General features: G+C 37.6%; 1 protein-coding gene across 1 annotated transcript; it reads left to right on the forward strand.

Annotated features, from left to right (window-relative positions):
- The first annotated feature begins 17,705 nt into the window (after positions 1-17,705).
- On the forward strand, positions 17,706-18,152 carry LOC133823254 (uncharacterized). Its single transcript, XM_062255922.1, has one exon. It carries the CDS (start codon positions 17,706-17,708, stop codon positions 18,150-18,152), a length of 447 nt encoding a protein of 148 aa, XP_062111906.1.
- The last annotated feature ends 3,959 nt before the right edge of the window (positions 18,153-22,111 follow it).

A 22,111-nucleotide genomic window follows, 5' to 3' on the forward strand; every position in this document is an offset into this window, starting at 1 on the left:
GAAAAGAAATATAAGTTGTCATCTTGTAGGAAAAGATGACAAGGTTGATTTTTGATTTGGTTCACATTAGGATAAGGGTTTAGGTGAGGTGTAAGGAGAGGAAATGATGGGATTTAGCTTAAATTATGGGATAGGAATTTGGCTTTTCACACTCGAGTCCTTTTCTTAAGGTTAGGTCACTAGAGGCTATAAATAGGAGAGTATGGAAGCCTTGGCATTCTTTTGCTTGTGGCTGCCGAAATTAGAGAGAAGGAGGGAGAGAGAGGCGTGAAAGAGAGAGAAAGTGGAGGAGAAAGGAAGAAGAAGAAGGAGGTCTTAGGTATGGTTTTCTTATGGTTCCTTATTATTTTTCTTTAGATTAAGGTTTATCTTCCCCATCATCTTAAGTATTTTTCTTATGTTCTTCTTCTTCATGGGTTTCAAAAACCCTAGGGTATTCAAGGGTGATTATCACTTGGGTGTTGATCAAGTTGTGTTCTTGATTTTACAATCAAGAGAGGTATTGAATCTCTACCCCTAATGCTATGGTGTTCTCTTGAGTTATTAGATGTGTGGATATTTTTCAATATGTTGATGCATGAGAGATTGATCTAGGCATGGGTAGGGGTTTATGGTGTTGGTTTGATTTTTATTGTATGTTCATAATGTGTAATGAGATGATTATTGAAATATGATGTTGATGATATTCTATGATTTTATGTATGTATGTTTCGGCCTATGTGGTTTGGGCATATTGGGTTGTTTTATTTTGTGTCACATTTACATGTTAGAAACATGCCTAGGTTTCATGTGTATATAGATGAGGTTTTTGTGTAAATTATTGTTGGGTATCCTTGGTGTTTCGGCCTAGGGGTGATGTTCAATCATAATTGTTTTCTTATATGTTTTAAATCAATTGTGAATCTAGAAACATGATAGGGTGTATATGAGATTTTGTGTTAATATATTATGGTATGCATGAAAAATAATAGGAACATGTTAGGTTTAATATAAAAGCATATATGAGGATTTGTGTTATGTTATTCATGCATGTTGTATTATTATTTTGTTGGGTTGCATGCATGAACTCATTAGAAAAATAATAAGGTTTTATAAGGTTGTATATGAATATGTGTTAGTTATGCTCTTTGAATTATTTGTATAATAAGAGCATGTTAGGATTTGTGAATTATTGTGTTAATGAAACATGAATGATCTTGTATGAATTTTATGAGGCATGAGGTAAAAGATAAAATTCATGGTGATTTATGCTTGCTGATTTTGTGATTAAAAGGTGAAAAGATTGATGAAATAAGGATATGTATGCATAAGAATGACTCTAATGATATGTGGTGTTTGTGAAAATAAAATGGTGCTCTAATTCACAATTAAAATGTTGTTTTTGCACAAATAATTACCTACAGATTTTTTGTTATATTTTTTAGGAAATATGAGTTTTAAAAATAAGGATGGTGATTTTAATGATAAATTTGGTTTCTGGAATTTTTGTTTAAAAATGTAAAATATGTTTCAATAAAATGAATTTGATTGGTATTTTAAAATAAATAAATAACCTAAACTATGGTAAAATTTAAAAGTGGCATTTTTTAATATAATATGAGTAGTTATATTACAAGTTATGATTTTTGTACGCCCTGATTTTCCCACAGGCTGATTAGCGAGCTGAGTTGCGGCCTAATCATGATTACCTCGTGGGCATCCCCAAAACCGGAGCTGCCATCATAAGATCATACCTCCTTAGCTCGAGGTAACCCAAGGGTTTGCTGAGATTACCTAAGAACTAAGTTCGGACTCTGAAAGCCGAAGGTCGAGTTAAGTATCCAGCTCGTGGTGCGAGCTAGAGTTGGAGGCTATGACCCTTTGTGAAGTCAACACACGCAAGGTAAACGTGCATATATCAGACATCACGTGTCTGATATGCCCCTGACTTCTCGGACACGCAGCAGGAACGTGCGTATTCAGACACCCACGACTGGGTTGGGCCGTGCGACCCATTATCTCCCTATCTACTGATTTTACCACACTTATGTGTCAGGTTTAGGAATTAATCATGAATGTCACAGAGTTGATACGATAGGTAAGAAGGTCACGGGATGACCTTCTTACCAACTCCCAGGTGCCTTCTCCTATAAATATGGAGACCCTGGGAGTAAATCGGGGTTGGATTCTCTCTTATAAGAAATACTCTGTAATCAAATACCCAGTATATAGCAATAATACTGACTAGTAGAGTAGAAGGATTTTAACCTTTGAACCACTTAAAAAACGTGTCTTGAGTCACCATTTCATTTTCTAAGATCATATATCTGTTTCGGTTCAACATTAGCACTAATCCCTTTCTCTTATTTTCTTAATTACCTGTTAGCGAAGAACCGCGTCAACAATTTTCTTTAATTAGATTAAGAAAAATGTTGGATTTAATTCACTTGTGATTTTTAAAATAATGGCTGAAAGTTTAGTTTAAAAAGTTTTAAATAGTTATTAAATTTTCACATATGAATTTGTATTACATAAAAATTAAGTATTAAAAATAATTCACACAAAATATATTTTTCCCACACTTAAAATTATTATTTTTCTCACATCAAATTATGTAATTCTATTAACTTAAATTAAATTGTTATTTTCTAAGGAGACATGATAATCATAGGTATTTTTCTTTTTAAAATAATTTCCAATGCCTTTGCTTTTCTTTGTAATTTAAAAATAATAAATGGGTCTTTTATATATTTTTAATGGCTAAATAAAATTGTTTTATGAGATAAAAAGAACATCTTGGGAGATTTAATCAACCTAGTAATTTTAAGAAGATAAACAATGGTAAACAAAAAACATGCAACAAGTCTATTATTTATAAAACGAAAGAAGTAAGACGCATGAAATTATCGTTTTTAAATGCCACATTTACGCAACGTTCCCACGTATGCATGTTACATGCAAATTCACTTTTACGTCCAAAATAATGTCTATTATGCAACCATGTAGTTTTTTATAGAAAGATCATGCATGCAATATAGGAAGAATGAGCATTATTCTTTTTATGACCTTATGTGTAATTAAGCATATGTGTATGTTGTGTGTAACTCCTACCATGTGTGCATGGCCCATGCACACATGAGTTATATGAGAGGGCAAAATAGTAATTATATGAAGCTAAGGAATGTCGTTTTGATTATGATATAGGCTCGTTGAGAAGTTGTGGTTTTACTTAGCTTGGACCTGAGGTAAGGAAGTTAAATAGAATTTATAAATGTTATATTATAAATGGTAAGACTGTTGTGTGAATAAAATGTCATGAATTATGAATGCCATAATGTAATGATATGTTGGCTTGTATGAATATTGTATGATATGAATGGATGTTAGCGTGATGAACGCGACACATCAAAATGGGTTGCTAAGGATAAAGAAGACGTAACCCGAGTTACTAAGGATATGAAGACGTAACTCCATGGGCGGACGCGCCGAGGTTATTCAAGGACCAGAGACTCTTGTTTACCTTAAAGGGTGGCATGGACAAGTTAGCGGGCCATGTTCACAAGGAATTGTTCATGATTATGTTATGATGTTTGGTGATGTTCATGATTTTGCTATGATGTAATGATGGTGGCATTATGTTTATGTTTATGATATTGATGCCAATTTTATGATGATGCTATGATGTATAAAGATGAATGATAGTGTTTGTAAATTATTGTATCTTACTTGCTTCTTGTTTGTACTTCTTTACTGGGCTTTTAGCTCACCCCCTTACTTTCCCTTCCAGGTAGCAAATAGGTTTCTCTGTGGCACGCGTGGTGATGTGGGAAGTTCTGTTGTCCTGGTGTGTATGGCGTGAGGCATCCTATGGACGAGAAACGATCAACTTTAAATGCCATTTTTAATAATGTTATGTTTAATGGGATTTTCTTAAAAATTGTCAGTGGGACTTAAACTTTTGTTTGTTTTAGAACTTTGCATAAAACTGATATTTTCTTTTTGAACTTTTGGGCCCAATTTGCATGTTTTAAGCAAGACCCCACTGAAACCTTTATAATAAGTGGCTTTCTATTATAAACCATTGAAAATGTGAATGTTTTATTAAGTACTAATTAAGGGCGTTTTACAAATGGTATCAAAGCCAGGTTTCCAAGGACCCCCCCCCCCCCCCAAATTTGTATCAAGGGTGTTTTACAAAGAGGAGAATAAATACAATAATTGAAAAGTAAAACATCCTAACAGAATATCCTAACTTAATAATATTGATTCAGATCTTTGTATGAATTCAATTATGTATAGCGTTGTTTTTGGTGCTTTTGGGGTTAATACCAGTTTGTGTAATAGGAAAATACAATGATGATGTACCTGAATGATGATGAATAACAAAGTTTTATTTTTTTAATTTATTTTAGTTTAATATTGTACGCCCTAAATATCCACGGGCTATTAGCGAGCTGAGAAATGGCATAATTATATGTGCCACGAGCCCGGAGCTGCTGTTACCAGGTCCTACCTCTTTAGCTTGAGGTAACCAAAGGCTTAATGAGATTACTAAGGAGTCAGGTTTGGAACATGGACACCACGACCTGAGAGTACATCAAGCTCGAGGTGCGAGCTTGAGTTGGCACCTCTGACCCCTTATAAAGTCAACCACGCAATGTAAACGTGCATATATCAGACATCACGTGTCTGATGCATCCCTGAATTCTCGAACACGCAGCATAAACATGCGTGTTCAGGCACCCACGACTGGGTTGGGCTGTGCGGCCCATTATCCCCCTTACCTATTGATTAGACCACACTTCATTGGTCAGGTTTTAGGAATTAATCATGAATGTCACAGAAGTGACATGATGGGTAAGAAGGTCACGGGATGACCTCCCTTTCCAACCCCCAAGTGCCATCTCCCTATAAATAGGGAGACCTTGGGAGTTGCAAGGGGTTGGATTCTATTTTGTAAAGAAATACCCTGTGAAAGAATATCAGAAAGATAGCAATAATATTGGCTGGTGGACTAGAAGGATTTTAACCTTTGAACCACCTAAAACAGTATTCGTGTCACCATTTTACTTTGAGATCATTCATCTGTTACGGTTCATTACTTAGCACTAATCTCACTCTTTATTCTATTAATCTGTTGCCGAAGAACCGCGTCCACAAATATTATTTTTTAAAATTTAGATTTAGATTTTGGTTTTAGTTTAGTTTTTAATTAATGAAGATTTTAAGTTAAAATTGAATTAAATCATATTTAATTTTTATATAATTTTTCTTTAATATATATATTATAATTTTTATAAATTTAAATATATATTTTAATTAATTTTTTTACAATTAGAAACATTTATTTTGTTTTATTTTGAGTATTGAATTATTTTGTTTTTAATTAATTAATACACTTTATCAAAAAAAATATATTAATTCACAAATGCAAGGTATTTTGGTGATATTTGAAAATATCTTGAATAAAATTTTGAGCTAAATAACCTTAAAAAAAAAATTATGTTAGCTATGTAACTTTCATTTTTCAAAATTTAGCTACACTAACCTCCTCCTTTAATGAAACTTTTTATATTCCAATAATATCCTTTTATTTTTATATATTTTTTAATTAAAATAATAAAAAAATCAGATTTGAAAAAAAAAATTAAAAAACAAAAAACATATTCAGCCCCCCATCATTCCTCCATCCACCATTTTTTCTTCATAATCTCTTCAAATCCTATCAAATCTCTCCAAATGTATAGAAAGATTATTTTGTGACACACTTACATACTGATTTCAGTGACATTGTTGGAAAAAAAAGTGATTACATTAAGGTAAGTAAATGAGAAACCCTAATTTTTTAATTTTTTAATTTTTTATTTGAATGTAAAAACAAAGAAAGTTGTATTTTGTTTGCTTAGATGTTTATTTTTTCATATATATGTGGTAAAAATAACAATAAAAGTACCTTGTTAACCATATTATAACCATTTTGTGGTTTTTGAGTTGAAAATGGCGTTTTTCGAAATGAAACTCGTGAAGAAGATGAAACGCAGATCTCGACTGTGTACAGTTGAGCTCGACTGTGTTCAGTCGAGAAGATAGTTACAGTAGAGCTCGACCAAACATGGTTGAGATACTAGTAGAGCTCAACTGTTGCTCAATTATTGCTGGTTTAGATAGTAGTTGAGGTTAACTGGATTTGGTCAAGATTAGTATTTTAAATTTCGAATCTTTCTTGATTTGAATGTTAGAACTAAATATTTGCATTTTGTTTGCTTACAAGTTTGTTTCTTCATAAATATGTGGTAAAAATAACAACTAAAGTATAATGCTACCCATATCATTACCATTTTGTGGGTTTTAAGTTAAAAATAGTGATTTTGCAAAGTGAAACCCATGAAAAAGATGATATTGCTTAGTTCTTGCCTTGGTACAATCGTGCTCAACTAGGTAGAGATGTTCGAGATAATGGTAGAGCTCAACTGTTGTTTTACTGTAGCTAGTTGAGATACTAGTAGAGCTCAACTGATCTTGGTTGAGATTTATATTTGTAATCAATAAAATTGTTTCATCAACATTTTTGTCAAAAAGAGAGATTACATTCTTTGTAAAAAAAATTATTAAATTCAATCTATATGTTAATTCTAGTAGTAGAGGTCAACTGTTGCTCAACTATAGTTGGTTGAGACACTAGTAGAGCTCAACTATTGCTCAACTATAACTGATTGAGATATTAGTAGAGCTCAATTTTTGCTCAACTATAATGGGTTGAGATACTAGTAGAGCCTAATTAGACTTGGTTGAGATTCGTATTTTTAATTTTAAACTTATTAATTATAATTTTAACATTAAATATATTTTCTAATGTTAATAATCTATTCTCGTTACAGGAATGACTCGAGTGGTAATCTATGCTCAATGTGATGGGGAATGGAAGGAAGAGAAAGGGTTGTATAAATGGTCACCAAAGAATAAGGAAGTTATATCTATCATTGTTGATGCCTCCAATATTACTTTTGAGGTGTTATTAGAGAAATTGTATAAGAAGATTGGGGTGAATCAAAATGATATCGAATTGAAAATAAGTTACTTACCTATCATTGTGGGAGAAAATATGCCACCACTCATTTTACGAGGGGATGAATGTCTTGCAACTTATCTTTTGGATTGTGGAGAGAACAATCGTAGAGTTGCACTACGTGTGGAGCTCATTAAGAGAGAAGATATATGTGACATGGAAGTTGAACGCAACATGAAAGAAAATGAACAAAGTTTAGTAGATGATTACTTTGACCGTGAATTCTACTTTGAAAATAATATTTGTGATGTTGCTTCTGCACCAGGCGAAAGTGGTGTTAATCTAGGTTGTGAACTTGTGGACCTTCTTAACAAAAGGACAACATCATCATCTCCAACTCCAAATCACATTGACCCATTGAACTACTATGATTCGTTGGACCACCATGATGAACAAAATCAAGTCCCTAGTGAAGACACATTTAGTTTCCCAAATGGGTCAGATTTGGCAATTGGTCAAGAATTTAAGAACAAAGATGAGGTAAAAACTAAGTTGAACGATATTGCAATAAAAGCTTGCTTTGAGATGGAAATTAATAAATCTACCAAGTCATTATATGTGACAAAATGCATTGACAAGTCATGCAATTGGGCAGTGCGTGCAGCAAAAGTTACCAACTCAGAGTGTAATGCCCCGGATTCCCTATTATGGTTAATGGCTGGATTAGTAGGCCGGGAGGGCCATAACTGTTTAATTATGCCATTAAGTGTGATTATGCATGTTTATGAGAATTATATTATAATATGATGTTAAATGCGTGCATGTGGGTCCACATTTGTTTACAGGGGTGTTTTGGTAATTTGGCTCGTTGAGGGTATACTTGTATATTTGAATGTGTGTTAATGATATATTGTGAGACCACATTATAATGTGGATTGGTTCGAGTATTTCGACATGAGACGATCTTTAAACATGATTTATCGGTTTGGTCATAACAGGTTTGAGCTCGGGGCTCGGGGTGAGTCTCGGGGTGTTATTAATGATTATAGCGATACCGGGGATTTTAGGGTAACAGGTTATGAATTGTTGATGTTTGAGGATATTGAGATTAGCGGGGATTGGGAAGCGTTAATTATAATTAACGGGTTTAGCGGAATGTACCAATTTTGCCCTTGAGTTGGTTTAAGAGGCTTTGGATGGCACAAGGGTATTTTGGTCTTTTTAGGGAGGATATATATGATGTTTAGTGGCTGTAGAAGGTGGTGGAATAAACAGAACAAAAACAGGGGTTTGCCTCCTCCATTCCCGTACATCATCTTCTTCACTTCTCCTTTGAGGGTTTTGAGTTCTTGGTGGAGATTTAAGCTAGGGAAACTTAAGGGCTGGATTGGAGACTTGATTTAGCTTGTGAGGGAGGTCCAAAACCGGTTTCAAGGTGAGTTTTAGCCTTTGGTTTCAGCTAGCGCTCTGTTTTCGTTTTAGTTTTCAATTCATGGTTTTTGATGTGGGAAGTGAGAATCAAAGGGGGTTTTTGTGTTGTTTTGATTGGGGTTTGATGAGGGTGAGCTATGGGTGTTATTTGGGGGTTTAATTGAGTGTTTGGAGGAGGTTTGGAGTTGGTTTGAAGGGTTAGTTCCAAAGGAAAACGCAGGGGAGAGTTGGCTGGTGCGTGCTGGTTCTTGGCTGTTTTGCGTAATGAGCCGCGGCCTGTCTATGGCGTGCCGCGGCCTATGATGGCTTAAAATGTGAAAATGGCCCTGTCAGGAGGGTGAGCCGTGGCCCATCAGGGCAGATTTAGCCAAAAGCATGTTTTTAGCTTGGGGATTCAAACCTTAGGCCTCGGGGTTGAACCTAGTACCTAGTTGAGTTATGTTTGATGTCCCGGAGGCTAGATCTTGGTTTGGGAACCCTAAGTTATCATTTTTATTGATGAATCCTATATTTTGGTTATGACCAGGTGACCGTTAAGGAATTTAAAGGTTGATCGTTCTCAGGGGTCGTTCATATAATAATTCTCACTCGAACCAGAGGTAAGAAAACGGTGTATGATTACAGTTGCACCTTGTATAGGTATATGGCATGCATGGTTTGATATTGGGGCATGTTGATTGATATATGTGGACATGGATTGCATATTAAATGCTAGTGAACGCTGATTACCTGTTTAAGACACTGACTAGTCAGGGACCGACTCTAGAGTCGAGAATTATGCATTGAATGGCTCTATGGAATTAATGCTAGACCGACCCTAGGGTCGAAGAACTTATAAGTGCTTGCCTGGTCTACGACCAGATGACTATAGCCAAGGTATGTGACCCCGGTGACCGTTTGTCACGTGGCTAAGGGACGTTGTCCATAGTTTCTACTCTAGAGTCGTGAGGAAGGTTATGTTGGTGACCAATCACCATGCACCTGTCCTGAGCGAACTTATGAAAGAGTCACCTATCAGTTAAGCCCTGGTGACCCTATCGTCACATGGCTAGAGGGAGCGATGCTCATTATTGTGACTTTTGGCTATTGTCACCTATATGTTGGACTGATAGTCCTGAATGGTTATTATGATCGTTGTTGATATTATATCATGTTTTATTATGTTTTCTTGCTGGGCCTTGGCTCATGGGTGCTATGTGGTGCAGGTAAAGGAAAGGAAAAGCTTGGCCAGCCTTGAGTGGAGAGCTTGGGTGATGTGATGTACATACAGGGCCGCTTGACTGCCACGGTCAAGGAGTTCTCAGAGGGACTAGGGGTTTACCCTATTTTTGCCGCTTAGGCCGGCGGGGATTGTAAATTTGAAACTGTAGCGACTCTTTTGTATTATGAACATCTTGTAAACATTTTAAAAGGCTCATGAGCAGTTTATTTACCTAATGAAATGTACCTTTCTCTTTTTATTGGTTTTTCACCTTAACCTGATAATAGTACCTAGATCACGTTTTTAACCAAAGGACTCGGGTAGCGAGTCAAATTTCCGGTTCACTGTTCACCGTAACTGTTCTGGGGTAACCAGGGCGTTACACAGAGCGTTTCTCAATACGAACTTATTGTAACACTCACACTTGTTCCCTTATTAGCCGGAAAAGAAAGCATGGTCAAGCAAGTGCTGCAGTAGTTGCTAATGTCGTGAGGTCAAGTTTCGATGGTCAAAAAGAGACACTGAAGCCAAAAGCAATAATGACGATTATGCAGAACAATCACATGCCAATAACATATTGGAAAGCTTGGAAGGGGAAAAAACTTGCAAACAACCTTCTTAGAGGTTCAATTAAATTAAGTTTTCAAAATCTTCCAGCTTACTTACACATGGTTCGAAAGATGAATCTAGGTACGATCACGCATTTGGAGGTGGATGAAGATTCTAAATCCAAATATGTTTTCCTAGCATATGGAGCATGCATCAAAGGATTTTGTTGCATGAGAAAGGTTATTGCGGTGGATGGGACTTGGTTGAAGACCAAGTACAAAGGTGTAATGCTCATTGCAACAGCACAAGATGGTAATTTTCATCAATATCCTATTGCTTGGGCTGTGGTTGATTCAGAGAATGATGCTTCGTGGTCATGGTTCCTTACAAAGTTACAAAAACTTATACCAGATGCTGACCGCGGTTTTGGGCAACGATGTGTAGACGTCAAAATGACAATAAACCTTCAAGAGAAAAATACAACACAAACCATTTTTATAGTGGTTCAGCCCCAATGTGTTGGTAATAGCCTAATCCACTTAGAGTTATGATTATGAATCTACACTCAAGATCAGATGAACCTGAGTCAACTGATTTTCTTCAGTGCAGATGAACATAATACAATATTTCTCTCAAGATACAAATACTCTCATAAGAAAATTAGAATTCGATCCCTTTTTCTGATGCCATGAGCTTTGTATTTATAAGCCCAGGATCGTAAAAACACAGTCCCTCATAATCGGGATCTTTCTGTTATTCTTTCAATATTTAATTAATAATAACATCTAAAATACAACAATATGTGATTCTTTGGGATAATATGAGAGATTCCCGCGCAGGTATGATCGATTCTAGCTGAAGCCGTTACTGGGATCTCTTGCGTAGCAATGATCTGTTTAGTCGGTCCACATCACACCCAGAAGGAAAACTGGAGGGCCAAAACATTTCTCTGGTCGGCTAAACCCTCACTGGTCGGCCAAGACAAGTGAATGGTCGGTCAAACACATGTCTGGTCGAACAAGCACCTGACTGGTCGGACAAGCACATGACTGGTCGGACAAGCACCTGACTGGTCGGACAAGCACCTGACTGGTCGGACAAGCACTTGACTGGTCGGACAAGCACCTGACTGGTCGGTCATGACACTTGACTGGTCAGTCAAAAATCTTCACCAGTTTACCGGATCACTCCTAAGCCAGATTACCCAGCCAATCCTTACCATTTGTCACTTCTGATTGCCACGTCATCGAACTAAAATTTTGGGGATAACATTTGCCCCCCAAGTTTATTATATGATTTACTCGTATGATAAACTTTTCTTCTAGCAAAATGTTTTTGAGGTCATTCAAAAGCTTCCATCCGGTTAGTAACCTTCACTTTTGTAGTAAACCCATGACTTAACTTTTCCATTAGATTTCTTCAAATTTTATTTTTTGATCTTGTTGTAGTATATCATGAGTAGGAAAACATGTTTGTACCCCATGCTCTTGAGATTTATTGTCGCCTTGGAATCCTCTAGCCAATCGGTTACTATTTTTGGCCCTCATATTCGTACATGACTAGTAGGATAGCCTAACTCCTCAGAAATAGCTTATTGGAAGTGCATGTGTATGGCTGACCGGTTATCCTCTTCTAACCACTCGGACACTTGTACATTCTTCTCCCAAGCTGCTCGGACACTCCATGCAAACCACTCGGATTCTTGGCCTAAACACTCGAACACCGCATCATCCGCTCAGACACCACGTGCACCACTCGGGCACCACGGTATCCGTTCGGACCATCACCCAGCCGGTCGGGCACTCTTCCATCTGCTCGGATGCCTGGCAGATTGCTGAGACGCTCACTTAAGCTGCTCGGATGCAGCACCATCCGCTCGGACGCGAACGCCAACCGCTCGGATGCACCCTCCAGGTTGTTCGGACACTCATGCCAGCCGCATAGACGCAGCACCATCCGCTCAGACGCGGACGCCAACCGCTCGGACGCACCCTCCAGGTTGTTCGGACACTCATGCCAGCCGCTCGGGCGCACCCTCACCTTCCGCTTGGATGCCAGGGCACCACCTTTCAGATGCATGCCTAGCTGCTCGAACACACCCCATCCGATCAGACACTCAGCCAAGCCACTCAGACATGCCCCTGTCTTGGACACGCAGCCAACCGATCGGATGCAACCCCCAGCTGTTCAGACACGCAGCCAACCGATCAGACGCAGCCACCCAGCTGCTCGAACACAAACCTTCGGACGCGCGCGGGCCTGCTTAGGCACACTCGACATCCGCTCGGGCATATGGCATAGCCACTTAAGCCTATGCCTAAAACTTACCCCACCAAAAACCATCAAAACACCTTGTTCGAATCTCCCAAAAGTATTTTGAGAGATTGATTTCTCTCAATCAATCTTGGGGAAAAATTGACTTCTCTTCTCAAAGACATTTTTTCACTATGTAGTATTTACTTTGCATTCATTTGTTCGTGTTTGTTGGATTCATTCCAGGGACTCATCCCTGTTAGCCATGCTCAACAACAAACTACCCGACCAGTGATATATGCTCAGCTAACCAGGGAAGTTGTATCTGCTCTTCCGACCAGGAAAACTTTGCACCTGATCAGCTAAACTTTGTACCTGGCCAATAGTTTACTCTTTTTTCTTGTGAAGACAATTGTTGCTTAGCAACTTTGATATTTTTCTCGTACAGCCGAGCTATTGGCATTTATACTTTACTTTTCTTTGCTAACTTGAAACATTCTAAGTCCTTTTAGACTTAAAAAGTTATAAGTTTTTTGTGAATAGTAAAGTAACTCGGATGTATGCCTTATATTTTCGCATGAGTACTTAGTTTTCTAAATTAGAAATTCTAGACATTTCATAAGTCCCTGCTAAGTATACTTTCTCACACTCTTATTGCTCTAACATTTTATGAGCATAATGTTTATTGTCACACGAATACTTGCTTCTAACTTGAAATTTTGAAAAATTCCAAGTTACTTAAGCTTTGTCATACAAGTTAGCTTAATGGCCTTTTTTTACTTCAAAATTTTACAAGTCAGCCTAAAAACAAATATGTTTACTCGTTCTCTTATTGCCTGTGTTAAATTATATACCAGTATACCCATGTGCCCCCCAATCGATCGAGGGTTGAAAGATCCTAGGTCACTCGCTACTTGACCGAATCTGTTCGAGCAGTTAATTGCTCGTGAAACACATAGAATATATTGAGAAATATTCGAGCAGTTGAACACTGCTTGAATGTATCGACCAGTTGAACAATGTTCGATTTTACCAACCAATTGAACATTGTTCGAATAATTAACACACATGCACATTTGTAGCAAGAATCGACCACGCTGCGCGTAGTCTCTTTTATTACTCGTAAATTAAAAATGACAAAACGTGTCTAATTACGAGTCTTAAACAACAAAAATTGTTCAAAAATAGATGACTGGTCAGCAAATAACCAGCTCATAAACCAAATTTAGATAACAAGTTAAACAACTTGAAATTAAACTACCACTCTGTAAGCGGTATTTAGTGATAATATATCCTCCGATGCTCGTCGCTCCAATGGTTTCTGATCCTAGCACTCTCGCTCAGCATACCTCTCCCTTGCTTTGTTGCTATCCTCAGCCAAGTGTGGACCTCCACATATAGTGTCTAAGGTAAAGTCCATAGGTCCAGGCTGCAAGGGCGGAGATCTTTGTCGTTTGAACCCAGGATTGTTGCTGCCTCCTTCTCCTTGGGGTGTCTTTGCCCGGTACTTCCTCAACTTGCCCGACTGGAGAAGAAATTCTATCTCGTCCTTGAGGTGATTGCATTAATTTGTGTCGTGACCATAATCTCCATGGAAACGACAAAACTTATTCATATCTCTCTTCCTCATCTCTTTCATGATGGGTGGAGGTTTCTTGTAGGGAACCTCTTCATGACTAGCAAGATATATTTCCGCTCGGCTGGCCGAGATAGTGGTGTAATTAGTGAACTGAGGCTCATACTTGGTTGGCTTTTCATTTGAACTCAACTTTGCTTTCTTTTCCTCATGGTGGTCAGACCTGTTATTTCCACGTTTCTTTCCACCATCCTTAGGAGGGTCAGTTGATCTGCCCAAATTGTTTATGCCATTCTCCTCTTTCTCGATTACATCATCCAATTTCATATACTTGTCTGCTCGATCAAGAAATTGTTGAAGTGTTGAAATTGGATTTCTATGTATACTATCCCACAATGGGTTCCGATAAGTTATCCCAGCGGATATGGCAACCATCTTCCCCTCGTCTCCTACAGCAGTTGCTCTATTGGCTTCTCTCATGAATCTCTGTATATAATTCTTTAAAGACTCACCTTTCCCTTGTTTGATATCTGCCAAGTGGTTGGCATAAACTGGTGGAGTCCGGGCAGTGTTGAATTGTCTACAAAACTCCTTCCTGAATGCTTCCCAAGAGGTAATGGAGTTCGGCTTAAACTTCCAATACCATTCCTGGGCGGTATCTGACAAAGTAGTCGGGAAAACTCTACACTGATAATCATCACTTACTCCGAGCAATTCCATCTGGTCCTCAAACTTCCCAACATGTCTGATGGGATCTGCCTTTTCTGTATATACTGGCAGAAGCGGTGCTTTATATTTTGCCGGTGGCTGGGCTGCTCTAATCTGGGCACAAAATGGGCTGCCACTCTGGTGGTCTATCGCATCTATCCCGGAAGGTCGTTTTGACAAACCTTGCACTGCAGCTGTTAGCACGTCAAGCTGGGCTTGGATGGCTGGTGCAACTGATGAAGTTCCAAGGTCTTGACCGCCTGGTCAGGCATTACCATCTGGTGCACTGTCGTCAAGTATTTCTACTTGACTGGCAGGGCGGTTCAGATTTTGCCCTTTGACCGGGACGGTCCTCCTCTTGTTGGTGATAACGTCCCTCAGATCCTTCCGGGAAGCATGCTCTCCTGCCCGATCGAACACCGTACTTTTTTATTTTTCAGGGGGCTTACTACGCGGGACTTGCTCTCTCCTACTACGCTGCTGGCCGGGGTGCAGTGGAGGCTTTCCGGTATGTCCCGGGCAGTCTTTTCCTCCTTGTTGGTCGTTGCCCTCCTTTTCCTTTGACTGGTCGGTGTGATGACTATCAGCCTCATCACGACCATGCCCATCTTTGAATTATGAAGTCCTCTTATTTTGAGGAGTTCTGGTCTGATCTTGCCTGGGTGGAGTCTTTTTACTGCCCGATCGGTGACTCCCTAATCTAGAAGTTTCTGATCGGTGGCTCCTGGAGGGGTTTCTAGAGTGCTCCCTTTGTGTCGAGGCAGTTCTAGATCAGTCCCCATCATCTTCCCAACCAGGGGGGTTATTCCTGCTTCTGTCTGGTCCCTGAGAATTGGCTCTATCAATGGTCCTCCGATCAGCATTATTATTTCTTGCTCCCTGAGTGGCTACTTGTGCCGCGGCTTGAGCATTGGCTTGGGTCAATTGGGTAGTCGCTTCTAGAGCAAGTGTTGCTTCACGATGTCTCTGGTCGACTTCCTCCTGTCGATGTCTGAGCTCTTCGCTTATGGCCTCCATATCGCGCCTTCGCTGCTCTAACGCAGCTCTCTGCCTGGCCATCTCTTCAGCGAAAGACTCCTGCCGAGTATTGAATTGCATCATCTCCTCTTGGAAAGCGCCTATTGATTCCTGGAGTTGTTCAACTTCTGGAGTGGTCTCTTCTAGAAAGACCCTAGGCTCAGTCTCTGGGTTCTGCATTCCAGGACCTTCTGATCTAGTAGGCTCTTTTGACGTGCCTAACTTTTTGGATGCCACACTGGTATTCTTGGGCGCCATCTTGATACGATAGTCGTGTGTTTCTTCTCTTCAGGCTCTCAATGAAAGCACCAAAATGTTAATCGCGGTTTTGGCCAACGACGTGAAGACGTCAAAACGACAATAAACCTTCAAGAGAAAAATACGACACAGACCATTTTTATAGTGGTTCAGCCCCAATGTGTTGGTAATAGCCTAATCCACTTAGAGTTATGATTATGAATCTACACTCAAGATCAGATGAACCTGAGTCAACTGAGTTTCTTCAGTGCAGATGAACAGAATACAATATTTCTCTCAAGATACAAATACTCTCTTAAGAAAATTAGAATCCGACCCTTTTTTCTGATGCCATGAGCTATGTATTTATAAGCCCAGGATCGTACAAACACATTCCCTCATAATAGGAATCTTTCTGTTATTCTTTCAATATTTAATTAATAATAACATCTAAAATACAACAATATGTGATTCTTTGGGATAATATGAGAGATTCCCGCGCAGGTATGACCGATTCTAGCTGAAGCCGTCACTAGGATCTCTTGCATAGCAATGATCTGTTTAGTCGATCCACATCACACCCAGAAGGAAAACTGGAGGGCCAAAACACTTCTCCAATTGGCCAAACCCTCACTGGTCAGCCAAGACAAGTGACTAGTCGACCAAACACATGTCTGGTCGGACAAGCACCTGACTGGTCGGACAAGCACATGACTGGTCGGACAAGCACCTGACTGGTCGGACAAGCACTTGACTGGTCGGACAAGCACATGATTGGTCAGACAAGCACCTGACTGGTCGGTCACGACACTTGACTGGTCAGTCAAAAATCTTCACCGGTCTATCGGATCACTCCTAAGCTGAATTACCCAGCCATTCCTTGCCATTTGTCACTGGTCGGCCAAGACAAGTGACTGGTCGGCCAAACACATGTCTGGTCGGACAAGCACCTGACTGGTCGGACAAGCACCTGACTGGTCAGACAAGCACATGACTGGTCGGACAAGCACCTGACTGGTCAGACAAGCACTTGACTGGTCAGACAAGCACCTGACTGGTCGGACAAGCACATGACTGGTCGGACAAGCACCTGACTGGTCGGTCATGACACTTGACTGGTCAGTCAAAAATCTTCACCGGTCTACCGGATCACTCCTAAGCTGGATTACCCAGCCATTCCTTTCCATTTGTCACATCATCGAACTGAAATTTTGGGGATAACACCAGATGATAGTGATTTAGTCTTTATTTCAGATAGAAATCAAAGCATCATCAATGGGGTATCAAATATTTATACGAAGTCACAACATGGGCATTGTAGGTGGCATCTGTCTCAGAATATTAAAGCACGTGTCAGAGTTAAAGGTGTCATAAAATTATTCGAAGAAACTGCCAATCCCTATAAAGTTTCCGACTTCAACAAACTCTATGATGAATTGAAGAATAGATATCCCGTAGCAGTGAAGTATCTTGAAGAATCAAATCTCACACTTAGTAAATGGGCGAGATCTCACTTTACAGGTTGTCGGTACAATATTATAACTACGAATGGTGCAGAATCTTTTAATGCAGCACTGAGGGAACCTAGAGAGTACCCTATCATTGCGTTGTTGGAGGCTATGCAGGCAAAAGTCTCTGAGTGGTTCAACAATCGCCGCAATATTGTGGCATCTATCAATACAAAGTGTACACCTTTAACTCCAAAGGCATAGAATGTTATTCGAAAAAGATTCAAGAAAGCATCGGAAATGAATGTGAAACAACTTAACCAATTTGAGTATGAGGTTACAGGTAAAGAAAATGATGCCATAATTGATTTAGGTCAAAGACAATGCTCATGTCGTGTCTTTGACCTTGATCAACTTCCATGTGTGCATGCATTATCATCATATGAGCAAGCTGGAATAGAAGTGTATGATTTGTGCTCTAACTATTATAAGTTGGAAACTTGGGCGTTGGCTTATGTTGATACCATTTATCCAGTCCCTCAACAAGAAGATTGGGATATTAATGAAGTTAAAGTATTGCCGAAGGTATTGCCTCCAAATGTCCAAATCAAGCGTGGTAGAGCAAAATTGAAAAGAATCCCATCAGTTGGCGAGGGAAAAAAATGGATAAAAAGGTGTGGTTTATGCGAGCAGCCTGGTCACTCCAAAAAAACATGCCCCTTACGAGCCACAACATCTAAATTGTAATTGTTGATGCATATGCCTGTTTTGAATTACTATGGTTAATTTATATCATTGTATTTGAATTAATTTAAATTTTCTTGTGTTTACTTGAGATGAACCTCGACTTCCATGAGTAGAGCTCGACCATGGATGGTCGAGCTTTGCAAAGATTGATAAATATTTCAGTATAGAACGCCTGACATGAGTAATGCTCGACCGTCAATGGTCAAACTTTGTAAAGATAGATAAATATTCCAGCATAGAGCTCAACTGACATGAGTAGAGCTCAACTGTCAACAGTCGAGATTTGGAAAAACTAATAATAATTTCATCATAAAGCTCAACTATCGTGAGTAAAGCTCGACTGTGTCAATATGTTTAAAAAGAATAATTGAATATTAATAAATGTGACATTTAGTCTAGGAAAATTATGAAAATACAAATATTTTTATACAAGAAATTTTTTAAGTATATTGATAATTTTATTTATTAGTAAAAAAAGTGGCATTAACATTATTGCATTTATTAGATGCAGTACTTTATCTATAATAAATAGGAGACATGTCAATATGTTTAATAAGAATAAATGAATATTGTGACATTTAGTCAAGGAAAATTATTAAAATACAAATATTTTTATACAAGAAATTGATAAATGTGATATTTAGTCTAGGAAAATTATGAAAATACAAATATTTTTATACAAGAAATTGATAAATGTGACCTTTAGTCCTAAGAAAATTATGAAAATACAACTATTTTTATACAAGAAATTTTATAAGTATATTGATAATTTTATTTATTAGTAAAAAAAATGGCATTAACATTATTGCATTTATTAGATGCGGTACTTTATCTATAATAAATAAGAGATGTGTCAATATGTTTAATAAGAATAATCGAATATTAATAAATGAGACATTTAGTCTAGGAAAATTATGAAAATACAAATATTTATATACAAGAAATTTTATAAGTATATTGATAATTTTATTTATTAGTAAAAAAAATGGCATTAACATTATTGCATTTATTAGATGCGGTACTTTATCTATAATAAATAGGAGACGTGTCAATATGTTTAATAAGAATAATCGAATATTAATAAATGTGACATTTAGTCTAGGAAAATTATGAAAATACAAATATTTTTATACAAGAAATTAATAAATGTGACATTTAGTCTAGGAAAATTACGAAAATACAAATATTTTTATACAAGAAATTTTATAAGTATATTGATAATTTTATTTATTAGTAAAAAAAATTGCATTAACATTATTGAATTTATTAGATGCGGTACTTTATCTATAATAAATAGGAGACGTGTCAATATGTTTAATAAGAATAATCGAGTATTAATAAATGTGACATTTAGTCTAGGAAAATTATGAAAATACAAATATTTTTATACAAGAAATTTTATAAGTATATTGAAAATTTTATTTATTAGTAAAAAAATGGCATTAACATTATTGCATTTATTTGATGCAGTACTTTATCTATAATAAATAGGAGACGTGTCAATATGTTTAATAAGAATAATAGAATATTAATAAATGTGATATTTAGTCTAGGAAAATTATGAAAATACAAATATTTTTATACAAGAAATTAATAAATGTGACATTTAGTCTAGGAAAATCATGAAAATGGCTCGATTATACATGGTTGAGATTTTTAGAACCTTTACAAAATGGCTCAACTGATATGAGTAGAGCTCGACTGTACATGGTTGAGATTTTTAGAACCTTTACAAAATGGCTCGACTGATATGAGTAGAGCTCGACTGTACATGGTTGAGATTTTTAGAACCTTTACAAAATGGCTCGACTGATATGAGTAGAGCTCGACTATACATGGTTGAGATTTTTAGAACCTTTACAAAATGGCTCGACTGATATGAGTAGAGCTCGACTATACATGGTTGAGATTTTTAGAACCTTTACAAAATGGCTCGACTGATATGAGTAGAGCTCGACTGTACATGGTCGAGCTTTATCAAAATTGTAATTTTGTTTACTATAGAGCTCGACTGACATGAGTAGAGCTCGACTATATCCAGTTGAGATTTCCAAATACTAAATAAGCTTCAAATTTAGAGCTCAACTGACATTAGTATATGGTTGACAAATCTAGAGAAATTCATGATGATCTTCAACTACGTATAAAGTTTTTAAAACATTGTCATTCTCGAAACTAGCCAAACATTTTAAAATATACAAATTACTAAAGATCCCAATCTTGACAAAAAAATATCTACTGCCATCTTCATTCTGTAGAATGGTATCATGTCATCTGAAAGATGATCAAAAGTACAACCAGCCATGTCAAACTCAATGAACTTAATTGTGTACACTGCACAATCTCCCATGTTATAAGAAAAGTTTAAAATCAATAATAGATTTAAGATTGCAATAAATATAGACTTAGATAAATACACTTACCTTGAATTTTGTGGAACACTAAGTAAGCATGTATATGTCCATGGTTTGTGAAGACATTGTGCTATGTCCTCAAATTGTGAAGATACACGAAGCATAGTCGGAATCATCGTTTGGAGTGGTAACATCAAAGCATCCATTTCTTTTGATGAGGTCACTCCAATACTGCAGTCATAAACAATCAACTCTAATGCTTGTAAGTCTACTTTAACTGCAACCCAATGATTGTCCATTATGTTTAGCGGCATATACAACTTTTTTGAGCCTTTCCATTTCTTGCCTCAAAAATGCAGATGATTCCCTGAAATACATTGACTTATTTCATCATCAATAATGTTAGGGTTATAGTTGAAGTTGATGGTCACCAATTGAGTAAATTGTTCATCCAAAATGATTGCATCTTGTGGAATCACATCTTGATACTCATGTTGTCGCTTTCTAATGCCAAACAAAGCATCATCAATGTGCTGTAAAAAATAATAATAACATTATACACGTGGAAACAAAATTAAGTCTTAGATATAAAGGATCATAAAAGCATATGTCATACCTCACTAAATAGCCATTCATGGTCTTTAATAATCCGCTGGAAATAGTCTATAGTTCGTAAACCAAGCCCACAATCAATACTTTTTTTACTTCTTAAATGTTCATCAAACATCTTTTGTTTTTCAGGATTAATCTCCCTTGAAGGATCAAACTGGATATGATCTTCTCATCGCAATCGAGTCCGACAAAAAGGGTCAGTGTATGGTGATTTCATGTAGTGTGAACGCTTTAGTGGCCTCTTTGGAGAGTGTTCTTCAACTTGGGGAGGGTGCTCTTCAAGTTGGGGAGGTTGCTCTTTATCAAGAGGACGTTGGTCATCAACCTGAGGACGTTGCTCTTCAACTTGGGGAGGTTGCTCTTTATCAAGAGGAGGTTGGTCATCAACCTGAGGAAGCTGCTCTTCAACATGAGGAAATTGTTCATGGTATGTTCTCATGTAAACATCACTAGTACAGTTTCCACCATGACCATCATCACATTGGGGCATTGATACAATATTCTATTGTTGAAGTAAGGAAATTATCTTTGAAGGCAACAATGCAATTTCTGATCTTATCAATGCACATTGTTGATCTATGTAAGCCTTGAGAGCAAACCAGTCAACTTTGTCACCTTGACTCTCTTCTGGTCCAACTTTTGTAGCTTGACCAGTGGTGTGGCCTTCATTTGTAACACCAACATTGTCACAAGTCTCATGCCTATCAGTGTCATCTCTTGTGGCTTCATTCATAGATTGGACATGATTTCTGTTACCAACTTCAGTAGCTTGGCCTTCAATTGTAGCACCAACATTGTAACAAGTCGCATGCTCATCAGTATCATCGGCCCAATTAATTGTACCTCCAAACTCTAACACAGCAGTCAATATATCAATCATGCAATTTGACTTTGGTTCAGGGATGCGGATGAATCCTTGCATGTGTGGCATTCTCTTCTCTCGTTTAGTAGGTGAAAGGATACTTTTTATATCCTGAATACAAAAAACATTAA

This window comes from Humulus lupulus, chromosome 1, assembly GCF_963169125.1.
Source record: "Humulus lupulus chromosome 1, drHumLupu1.1, whole genome shotgun sequence".
Lineage (NCBI taxonomy): Eukaryota > Viridiplantae > Streptophyta > Magnoliopsida > Rosales > Cannabaceae > Humulus > Humulus lupulus.

Excerpts from the sequence above, each read along its gene's own strand:
- LOC133823254 (XM_062255922.1), top strand. The coding sequence starts at position 17,706 with ATGAATGTGAAACAACTTAACCAATTTGAGTATGAGGTTACAGGTAAA.